The sequence below is a fragment of the Aptenodytes forsteri genome, unplaced genomic scaffold, assembly GCF_000699145.1.
Source record: "Aptenodytes forsteri isolate BGI_AS27 unplaced genomic scaffold, ASM69914v1 Scaffold325, whole genome shotgun sequence".
NCBI lineage: Eukaryota > Metazoa > Chordata > Aves > Sphenisciformes > Spheniscidae > Aptenodytes > Aptenodytes forsteri.
In genome coordinates this window covers 10,398-21,731 of record NW_008795575.1, presented here as the reverse complement: position 1 = coordinate 21,731, position 11,334 = coordinate 10,398, and the positions used below count along the sequence as shown (strand labels likewise).

The 11,334-nt window shown below is 57.0% G+C and overlaps 1 protein-coding gene across 1 annotated transcript; it reads right to left on the bottom strand.

Moving 5' to 3' along the window:
- Positions 1-5,963: 5,963 nt before the first annotated feature.
- Positions 5,964-9,903, bottom strand: LOC103901382 (glutamine synthetase). Its single transcript, XM_019472848.1, has 4 exons — positions 9,760-9,903; positions 8,731-8,858; positions 7,356-7,555; positions 5,964-7,071 (listed from the first exon to the last, which is right to left on the bottom strand). The coding sequence occupies exons 1-4, from the start codon at positions 9,872-9,874 to the stop codon at positions 6,750-6,752; spliced, it is 765 nt and encodes a 254-aa protein (XP_019328393.1). The 5' UTR covers positions 9,875-9,903; the 3' UTR covers positions 5,964-6,749.
- Positions 9,904-11,334: the final 1,431 nt, after the last annotated feature.

Here is an 11,334-nt window from a genome sequence, read left to right as displayed (position 1 = left end):
CTTTTTTATAAGCCCCCTTTCAGTACTGATAGGCTGCAATAAGGTCTCCCCAAAGTTCTCTAGGCTGAACAACCCCAACTCTCTCAGCCTTTCTTCACAGGAGAGGTGTTCCATCCCCCTGATCATTTTTGTGGCCCTCCTCTGGACCCGCTCCAACAGGTCCGTGTCTTTCCTGTGCTGAGGGCTCCAGAGCTGGAGGCAGTGCTCCAGGTGGGGTCTCACCAGAGCAGAGCAGGGGGGCAGAATCCCCTCCCTCGACCTGCTGGCCACGCTTCTTGTGAATACAAGAATATTGTATTCAGGATACGACTGGCCTTCTGGGCTGTGAGCACACATTGCTGGCTCATGTCCAGCTTTTCATCCACCAGTACCCCCATGGTGGATGAAAAATACCCAGTACTCATGGCAGCCCATCATCAGCATCGCTTCTCAGCAGCTGCAGGAAGTAAGGATTGAAGAAGAAATTGAATTCCCCAGACCCAGTTTGCCACTGGCTGTCCCCACGCAAGGTCAGGGGATTTCTGTGGTGTGAGCACCCTGTGGGGTCCAGTTTTGTGGTTTCCCAGCTCCTCACACGGGTGCCTGTGCACAAGGTATCACCATGGGGAGCTGAACCTGTGCTGGAAACACGTCCATCTCAGTGTCGCAACACAGCACTGCAGGGACTGTCACTGTGGCAATGTGGGGCACACGCCCTCCCACCCCAAGGGCAGCCAGAGGAAATTTAAGGCTATTGTCCCTCTCTCTGAAGCCTGGCAAATGCCAAGGCGACATCCTAGCAGCCTTTAACCAAAAAGATGCGCGGTGACATTTCAAAAAGCAGCACAACAGAGACAGGTAACAGTGAGGAATCTGGTCCTGCACCCACAAGTGCAAAGTCCGCATCCCCCCACCAGCAGTGTCTGAGAAATCAGCTGCAGCTTCACAGCTCAACCACTCCTGCACAGCTTAACGTGTCACCTTCCTCCTCTACACTAGGCACCCCGATTGTGGGTACCACCAGCCTCCAAGGACCTTGCACCGAAGCAGCTTTGGCAAGCACTGCAAGGGGCACCACAGAGGAGATTGTCCTACCCCATCCCAGCAGACACTGCCCTGTAACACCTATACCCCATAGTCCCCCACAGCCCTCCTCTCCCAACACTGTTTTCTCCTGTCGCCCCCCCACCACAGCCATCAGGGCACAGCAAGGGCTAGGGGCTCTCAAAGGTCCAGGAAGCCAGGAGGGACACCACGGCTACAGGGCAGAATCTCGCCAGCAAGGGCCCCATCCCTCTGCTCCCAAGCATGGCAGGTCCAGACACGGTACAAGTGTTCAACCAGGAGTCCTGACCATCAGGAAAGTTCCCCACAATGAGGCGGATCTAAAATCAAGCCAGAAAAATCAACCTGCAGTTCAGAATCAGGCTCAGTGAGGGTAATGAGGATGAGACACAGCCTGCTGATCTTCTGGCAGATCTACAGTAATAAGACAGGTCAAGCTGAGAAATCAGTCCATGGGTCAAGGTCTGGATGACCAACACTAGAACCCAACACTCCTCAATACAACTCAGGCAAGGACTGATGGCCCTGGCAGAGCTTAAATGGGCCCCCAGGGCCCATGGGCTGGGGCCCCAGGTGAGGCTGGTCAGGGCCATTAAAGCCTGTTAGTGCCCTGACACCCTGTGCAGCTCCTGCCCCCCACCCAGTTCCCATGCAGCCCCCAGCCTGCAGCTCATAGGGTGCTTTTGATAGCTTATCTGGCCCTGCTCACGAATCACTAGGACTGGGTGCTCAGGAGGGGTGCTGGGTGCTGGGGTCAGCAAAGGCGGCTGCTGCAGGTCATTAAGGACTTGTTTGCAGAGGCTGCTCTAGGGACACCTGGGGGAGCTGGATTCTTTGCAGACCTTTCTCAAGCCAACCATCAAACCGCTGCTGTGGGCTTCACGGCACTGCTCTATGAAAAAGTCGTGTCCGTGCAAAGCAGCAGTGCCCGCTGCAGCAGGGAGCACCAAGGCAGAACCTGCCTCGTCCTTGCCAGGGGACCAGGGACTCTCTGCCCGTTCCAGCGTGGCTGAGACGAGCAGGGATGGTCCAGCCCTGTGGGGGCTGATGGGGACATGAGGCTGATCTGCTTTGCACGGTTACAGCCTCTGCTGCCTTCTCTCCCAGGAGGAGGAGGGCAGACCCGCTGGCTCCTCTTACACCCAGGTGCAAGCCCCAACTTACACCCCAACCACTCACCATGAAGTCATCTGTCTCCAGTGCCCCTACAAACAACCCCCCAAACTGTGGGTGCTGCCACAGGGCATCGTGTTGCTCAGGATTGCGCTGCGTTGCATCATCCAGATGCAAAGCAGGCGGGAGGTGTAATTGCAACTGCTGGGCCCATCTAACACCACCCCCCCCCCCACCACTCCACACACCAACACGCCCAACTAAATCCTCCTTGTTTTGTGGATGAGGTAAATGACTGTCTGCTCCCTGTGCCCTGCCATGGTAACGAGCTTTCCTGGAAAGCCTAATTGCTGTATCTTCCCAGCAGTGAGCGAGCGGCAGGCCTCCGGCAGCCTGCGTGACCCCTTCCCCGCAGAGCACCCGTGACTGAGCCCCACGCTCGGATTTGGAGAGGGTTTTTACCAGCGGCAATGCCATGTGGGTTGATCACATACATGAGAAAACCCATCGTGCATTGCCAGGTTCTGGGCTGCATCACCCTCTCAGCAAGACGCTGCTGTCAGCCGGGGTGTCCCCGGATACTCCCCAAACAGCCCACCTGGAGCTAAGGTTGGGCTGCTGGGGCTCTTTCATCCCATACTTTTAGGGACCAAACTGAGCTGAAAGCGGCTGGCTGCAAACCCAGCAGCAGACTGGTGGAGGTTGACCACCTACCTGCCAGCCGGGCTCCCTGGGAGCAAGGCTTGGCCCGGGAGAGCTGCGCAGGGCTAGTGGGGCACCAGGACCAAACACCCCCTGACCAAACCTCTCCCTAATTCTTCTCCTGGCACATCAGGTGCCGCTGCGTGATGCCTGTCCCCCTCCAGCTGCAGCTGCATTTCAACAGCAGCGAATTGCTGGTAATGAGCCGTGTCTCTCTACGAGCTGAGAGCCTTCAAGATCAAAGATGCTCCTATACAAAACCAAAATATTATCGCTGGCCTTTAAAGGCCAGACTAAGCTTCTGAGGGAAAAAATTCAATTTTCTGCAGCTCTAATTTGAAATAATTTTAATGCTCATTAAGATAGAGAGACCCAAGCAGATTGTGCAGGCTGGAAGACAGGGAGGGGAAAAAAGAAGTTATTATTGACGTTTTAGTTTAGGTCTTTATTCTACCCAGAGCTCCCCACTTCTGACCAGCAGCTTTAAGTAATGCTATTGTTAGCATCAGAATTGTAATTCTAATGTCATTTTTATAACCAGCTTGGAAAAAAAAAATCCTGAAGGCCTTGACTGAATTCAAAGTAATGGAATTTATAGTGATAAAAAGAGATCTGAAGACGGAGAAACCTGCAAGCCCCCACGCTGTCACTCCCTATCACAGGGTGGTCACAATGCTCGCCTGCCCTGGGTGTCCTGCTCTGCAGCGCCTTCGCGGGGTTCTCAGTGGTGGGAGGCAAAGGAAGGGACCACGGTGGCCGCCTGGTCCTCGTGTGTCCCAGCTTGGCAGCCCACCGGAGCTGTCTGCCGGAGCCACTCGTCCGTCTGCTGGGTTGCAGCCCCGGGGACAACTGTCCCTCGGCAGCACCCAGCTCCGTGCCTCCAGCCGAAGGGTGGGATGGGTACGGGAAAGAGCCCAAGGGGGTATTTATTTGCCACTATCTGTGAGGGCTCGTGTGGAAATGCAAGATTTGGTAAAGGCGGGTGTGTCTGCCCAGCGGGTGAGGGTGTAGGGTGGTCCCGGGGGCACGGTCAGAGCCTAAAAAAAAGGAGCTTGCGTTGAAGAGCTTCCTGGCATCGCCCACCCGACGCTCTTTTGTCAACCAGCTCCTCCGCACTCTCCCAGCAAAACCCCGGGGGCAGCAGGGCAAAACCCCGGGGGCAGCAGGGCAAAGCCCCGGGGCTGCAGAGCCGGCCCGGCCCGAGCCCCCCCCCGCTGCCGGGCTGGCGGCGAGCGCTGCTCCGTGTTATTTGCGCCTGCGCCTGCGGAGGGCAGCAAACTCCCAAGAAGAGCTTCCAGACCCCAAATAACCCTCCTGCTCCCCAGCCCCAGGATCTGCCGCCCCCGCAGGCTGCGCAGGACGCGGCCCGGCCCCAGCCGGGAGCCCCAGCGGGGGGCCGCGGTGGATCATCCCCCCCACCCCGGCACAGTCTCCTTGGGGTGCTCCGTTGGGAAAACCCTGGGTAACGATTACCCAGATTGCAGCAGCCCGCACCCCCAGCAGCCCGGTTCCATGGTGGATTCCACCTGGGGTCCCGGCACCGCTTCCATCCATCGCCATCCGGCCCGGAGCACTGGGCAATGCTGGGTGCATCTCCTCCCAGCACTGTCCAACCCTTGGATGGGGACAGGGACGCTGACCCCCTCCCCGTGGCCTCAAGCCCCGACCCGAGGGCTGGCTCCATCCCCAGCGCCTGCTCCGCTGGCTGAACCCAACAACCCACCTTCCACACAAGCAGGCACACCAAAATTATAAGAAAAGCTCTTGTGGGAACTTGCCGGTGTCCTTGTTTCCCCTGTGCTGCAGGCCCTGTGGGTGGGAATCACTCCTGCTTTAGGAAAAAAAATCCTGACATATGGTTTCTGGCCCATTTTGGCCTCAAAAAGTACAAGCAAGAAGATCTGTGTTTTGGCAAAGGATAGCATGAAAGTATCCAAGCACGCAGCAGCTCCAGCTGCGTGGGGACTGGCAGGCAGCGTCCCCAGCGAATGGTGGCCAGGGCTGATCCCAGCTCAGGGAAAAGCCCCAGCTGTGGCTTTGGGTGAGTCCCTGGATCTCCCCTGGAGCTTCACTGTCCTCCACGGAAGAGGAGGGTCCTCTCTCAGAGGGGAATCACCGGGTGAGACCCAGGAACAGGTACAAAGTGTTTGGATGTAACCACGGTGCTGTGTCTGGCCAAAGATGTTTTCACGTTGGCAATCCGGATTCACATGATTCCCCAAATTTAGCAAGGGCTGTACAGCAAAGCGTGATGAAAGCTGAAGTACTTTAAGCCACTGGTACAGTCAGGGAAACAAACATTAGTCTTCCTGCTCCAGATTTAGTTCTTTATTGATTTTCCAGCTGCATCCAGCAGTCACTGTCCCAGTGCTCAAATTACCCATTAAAGACATCATAGAAATGAGAGGAAAACAATACAGGGTCGTGGTTTTGATGAAAAACGTTAAACATCCTGAACAGCAATTTCTGGAAGGAAAATTTGTCCTTCATAGGGTGGGGACCGGATTACATTTATTCTTGAACAGCTCAGAGACACTGAGGGCTCCTGGCTGCTTGTGGTCCGGGGCACAGCCACCTCCCCGGCTGCTGCTGCCCTCACTCCCTGCTCCGCTGGCAGCGCCACGACCTGAAGGAGGGACTCGGGGTCCTCCATTTCGGCTTGTGACCTGCTTCGGATTCAAAGATAAACATAAAACCAGTTTCAAAATCCCCATGACTGCACTGGAGTGGACATGATGTCCCCAGTCTGTTCATGCTGCTGCTTCCCCTCGCCTACAGGTGACCCCCCCCGTTGGTGACTGGGTCACATCCTGCAGGTCTGTCCCAGGGACCTGACCTGCCTGTTCAAGGTGTCCCCGGGACCAGAGAGCCGTCCCCTGTGCTTGCATCCGACCCCTCCCCACAGTCGCAGCATGGAGGGACCCCAAGGGTCTGGCCGTTAGAAATGCTGTTGACACCCCACCCACAAGGAAATGTTCCCACCTGGGGGTTTTGCTCCATGAATAAAATCTATGACCCCCCCCTTGTAAAGAGACTCCAACCCGAGGAGCTGCACTGCGTCCCTGTGGTTCAGCAGAGCATCACCCTTGGGGTGCAGCAGGGGGATGTCCCCAGGCTCCCCTCCCTCACCCAAAGGCATCCCCAGAGGGGAGGGCTAGCACTCGCTGTGCCCAGCGCCGTGCTGGCTTTGCTGACTCAGCGACACACACCCTGTGTAAATGCCCGCCAGCTGCTGCCCCGGCCGCTGTTTGCTCAGGCTGCGTCGCTCTGTTTGCCTTTCGGGGGATCACGATGGAGGGAGATGGCCTTTCGGCCGCCGGCAAATGGGGCAAGGCAGCTCCAGGCATCTGCCCCAAGGATCCTGCCCAGGGCTGGTGCAGGCTGCTCAGTGGCTGCAACTCATCAGCAAGACCCAAATTAAATCCTCCATGGAGCTCTAGGAGCTACAGAAAAATGCACCCGCCGCAGAATAACCCGGCTGCCACGCAGCCAGGAAAACTATTTATTATCATTTCCTTGCAACAGAGATACGGAAAAAAAGCACCCGCCCTCGCCAGTTGCAAACAGCAGCAGCTGCAGCTTCCACGTAGGGAACTATGTACATCACAGTGAAAAGTCCATCAGAAAAAAATTCAATCCAAGTTTTAAAAAAAAAAAACAAAACCTCCCCACATACAACCTAAAACCAGGAACCAGAAAAAAAGTGGTTGAGAAAATAGGTTGGGCCCCTTCCTCTTACTATAAAATATATATACTTCTAAGGCGACGTTTCACAAAACCAGAAGCGAGGTTCCTAAAGAGTCTGAGCTTGTAGCTGAGGACACCACACGGGCACAAATCCCACGTGAGAAGCTAGTGTAGAAACGATAACCTCCACCCACCCCGTGGCCTCAGTGGTCAGCATAGTCCTTGGTCTCCACCCCAGTCTCGTTGAGCACTGTCGTCCTCATGATGGCCTCGGTGACCGCGTAGGGGTCACAGTTGGCTGCCGGCCGCCGATCCTCGAAGTAGCCATAGCCGTCTTGGCCGACCTGGCGCGGGATGCGGATGCTGGCACCTCGGTTGGCCACACCGGCAGAGAACTCAAAGATGTTGGACGTCTCGTGGTGGCCGGTGAGCCGCCGGGAGTTGTCCCGGCCACCCCGCGGGTCGTAGACGCAGATGTGGTAGTCGTGCCGCTTGCTCAGCTTCTCGATGGCGGCTTCGATGTGTCTGTGGGAGAGGAGAATGGGGTTGGGTTTGTCAGTAGGTCCAGTGGGGGGTGTTCCCATGGCCAGGAAGGCTGTCACCTCCTCCTTCTGTGCAGGGACGAGGACAGCCCAGGGGACACTCTCATATGACCAGTTGCTTTTAAAATAAAATGAGCTGGGACAGCCCCAGCCCTGCCTGGTGCAAGCCACCCAGGTACAGAGACAGACACACTACGGGGAGCTGCCCCACGGCCAAGGACACCCCAAACCTCCCAGGTACATCCCAGGCACCCCCCCAGGACTCACTTAAGACCCCCTTCTCTCCGCATCTCCTCGGTGCTGTAGTTGGTGTGACACCCGGCGCCGTTCCAGTTGCCAGTCATTGGTTTGGGGTCCAGAGTAGCCACAACCCCAAAGTCCTCACAGACGCGGTGGAGGATGAACCGAGCCATCCAGAGGTGATCTCCCATCTCGATGCCTTCGCATGGGCCCACCTGGAATTCCCACTGGAAGGGGCGAGTGGATGCACTCGTGAGGACGGGCAGGTTCATGCCTCCCCAGCCATCACATCCCTGCCACGCCCCTGGCGAGGGCAGCCAGCCTGGGGTATGGCTGAGCTTTACCCCTTGGGAATCAGCAATGAGGATGAGGAACATCAAGTTAAGCAACAGGACAGCTTTGGCATGCAAAAAAAATGGGAATAAACTGTTCATGACTAAATAGAGCAAATCAGAGGGTTTTTAATCAAAATGGAGGTAAATAAGCACTATGCCTGCCTTTGAGGCTGGTGCTGGTGTGCAGGATCCCCCAACGCACACTGCAAACAGGGCACGGGACTAACAAGGAGCCTGTTAGTCCTTCCCAGGGCTGCTCCCTCCGCGGCTGGAGCCGGGGTTGCGCCACCCACGGTGACTAAGCAGGCGGTGATGCATTTACAGCTGCTGGCATGGCCTGGCCGAGACCGAGCCCAGGATGCAGAAAGCAGCCAAGAAGGACCCTGAAAAAGCCAGGGCAAACAGCAGGGTTGTTAAAAGTCCTGCCTCAGCTGCACTGCAGATAAGCCCCCTGCTTATCGCTGTCACATCAGCAGCGGGAGAGTCAGCGATTCGCAGGCTGCAGGGCCAAATCACCGTCGGTCAGTCTGGCCACCCACCTAATGCAATCAGGGTCTCCCTCCGGCTAACTCCTAAATAAACCCAAATCCCCCCTAGCCGCTCCCCCAAGGCCATGTCCCACCCGAGCTTCCCGGCTCCCGGGGTAGAGCAGCAGGTTGCAGACACCCGTCGCTCCACATGCTGCTCCTGCAGCCCATCCCGGCTCATGTTGTCCCCTGCATCCCTGCTCCACGGGGGAAGGAAAGCGCAGGGGAGCACCCAGCTCCGCACAGGCTGCCAGAGCTCAGGCTGAGCTGTGCAAGGAGCTCACTGCAGTTTGGTTCGGCTGTGATTTTGCTTGCCTACCCCAAAAAGCAGGCATTTGCATGCCAGGGTGAGTTAGGAGAAAATCAAACAGTTACATTTTCATCCTAGCAGTGCAACTGCTCCCATCTAGACAAAACCGATGTGAGGGGTCACTGGATTTGGCATCCCAGAGGAGCTGGGAGTTGCTGGGTTATTCCAGCTTCATGGTAACTCATATCCATCAATGGAAACAGGAGCTGCGCCGGGCCATCCACACGTACCTGGGAGGGCATCACCTCTGCATTGGTGCCACAGATCTTCACCCCCGCATAGAGACATGCCTTGTAGTGGGACTCCACGATATCACGCCCGTACACCTTATCTGCTCCAACCCCACAGTAATAGGGGCCTGGAAAGGAAAGAGGAGTCACCACCCAAGTAAAGCTTTCGGGAGCAACAACAGCACTGCAGCATAATCCCACCACTCCCAGGTACCAGCCATCATCTGCACAGGATTTATGGGAATTAAATGGTGTTGCCCTCCATGGTGCATCGAGCCACCAATCCCTACTCCAGGAGCAGCAGCGTGAGCAATTCATCTGTGCAACCCCGGCCTTATCTAGGCAGTTAAACAAGACTTATCATCCATCAACTGGGAGGTGGCCAGGAGATAAGGAAAGCTTGGCTTGGTCTGCCCCGCAGCACCTCTATGACCCTCTGAGTACATCAGGCATCCAAGATTGTTCTAACAACAGCTGACATTGTTTATGGCTAGAAAATTAAACTCGCCACATTTTTATACAGCTCTTCCTCATTCAAGCAGGTCAGATGAAGATCTTCTTCCCGCCTGGGGGAAGGGAGATGTTGAAAGCGGCCGGTCCCCACAAAAGGATGATTAAGTCAGGTTGGGAAACCCCTGGCCCTCTCCCAGGAGGCAGCTGAGGCACTGGGGCTCACTCGCCACTGTAAGAGGGCACGATGTGCTGGCCCTTTCCCGAACAGCCATGGGGAGGAGGTTTTTTCCAGCCAAGTTCTCCAGCCCTTGCTAAACAAGTCATGCAGCTGAGCTGTTTGTGCAACCAGGGTCTGGTGGGAGCGGCACTGCCAGCCGGCTCACGTGAGCCACGGGGCACCCAGCACTCTCAGCAAATAGCTCCTAACCTCATCCCGGCTCCTGCCCAGTGTCAGCCACGATGGGAAAGCTGCACCCAAGGTTGGGGACAGGATGCCTGCCACCGGGCAGCACCCCCTAAGCAGCAGGGTGGGAGCCGAGGGGAGCATTTGGGTTGGGGAAGGGAGGGAGCACTTACCCTGCGGGCCGGGGAAGCCATTGTCAGGCCAGCCGTAGGGGTGGCTGTTGATGCCCAGCAGCGTGTACTCCTGCTCCATCCCGAACCAGGGGTGGCTGTCCTTAACCAAGTCCATGACTTTCTTGCACGTATGTCTCAGGTTGGTCTCTGGGAGCAGAGAGGTCCGGGTTAGACCCATGCCGTGGGCAGGCGCCCGCCATGCTTCGCTCCATCCCACTCAGAGGTCAGGACTCCACCACTGCCAAGTGCTTCCCACAGAAGCCTTAAGGAAACGGGTGAGCGGATCCCCCCTTCCTGTGACGCGCTCTGCTCACCGGTTTCCTCTTCGCAGAGCTAGTCCACCGCCACAGCATCAGGCCACAGGCCAAGGAAGTTTAATTAGCCTACTCCCCAAACCACCACCCATGGTCCACGAACATCCTCCTCTTACACACCGAGAGACCAGGAGCCATACCCCAGCCCTGTCCCACAGGCGTCCGGCAGATCTGGGAACAGGGACTGTACATCTCCCATCACTACTTCACCCCCACCCTCTTTCTACCAGCCTCAGCTTAATTATCCTTATCTTTCTCCTGCTCCATGTTTTTGGTTAGCATCCAGGCTGGCCCGCCCTGCCTTGGCCCTTTGTGGTGGCAGGAGTGCTCGGGGCAACCGGGGCTTTGCCCGGAAGATACAGATAACAGAGAACCATCCTGACATGGGACAACGTGCTAGGCAAGCGGCGTGAGAGTTTGGACTGAAACAGCAGGGCTGAAAAACTGTTGTCACAGGGACAGGCAGCAAATTCTACCTTTAAATCACAATAAAAGACCCCAGAGCAGCTACAACAAAGCCCAGGGCGTGGGGCTGGAGGGGAGCAGTGACATCTCCCTTGCACTGATGGGGGAAGGGGTGAAGGCAGTTCCTCCCTGGAGCCCACACAGCCTTTAACATCCACAGAGACCCACCCTGGGAAGAGCCAGAGGGTGCACCCCTCTCGTCTGCAGGGTGTCACAGGGCTCTGGGCTCAGCTCTCTGCCCCGGCTCCAGCCCCCAGGAGCTCCAGAGCCAGGGGCTCTCGTTACAAATTGCTCCGGTGGAGGAGCTGCTGGGCAGGAATCTCAATCAAGACACTTCCCCCGCGGCTGAAAGGCATGACGCTGTTTGAAGAGGAACCAGCCCCGTCTTTCACCATCGCTGCCCGCAGCCTCTCCTCTCCCAGGCAGATGTGTGCATCACCCCGCAGATGCCGTCTCCCTCCCCCCACTCACCCAGCAGGGACATGGCCCCGCTTTACTGGCAAATAATCAGTTATTTGCTGGCAAATAAAACCCCTCTGGGAGCCCCTCCGTGTGTCCCTGCAAACCAGCTCCTCCTCCTCCATCTGGGGCTTTATCAGATGGACAGGACAGACACCGGGACTGCAGTCCTCTGCGTGCGGCGATAAGACCGAGCGCCGGCGCGCTCTGGGACTGCTTGCAAAAGGTCACTCCAAGCCAGCCCGCGCCGCCCCAGCACCTTCACCCTCCTTTTCGACAGCCGCCCAGCAACGAGGAGAGCGGCCACGAACCCGGCGCATTAAACCCCCCTGCCGCT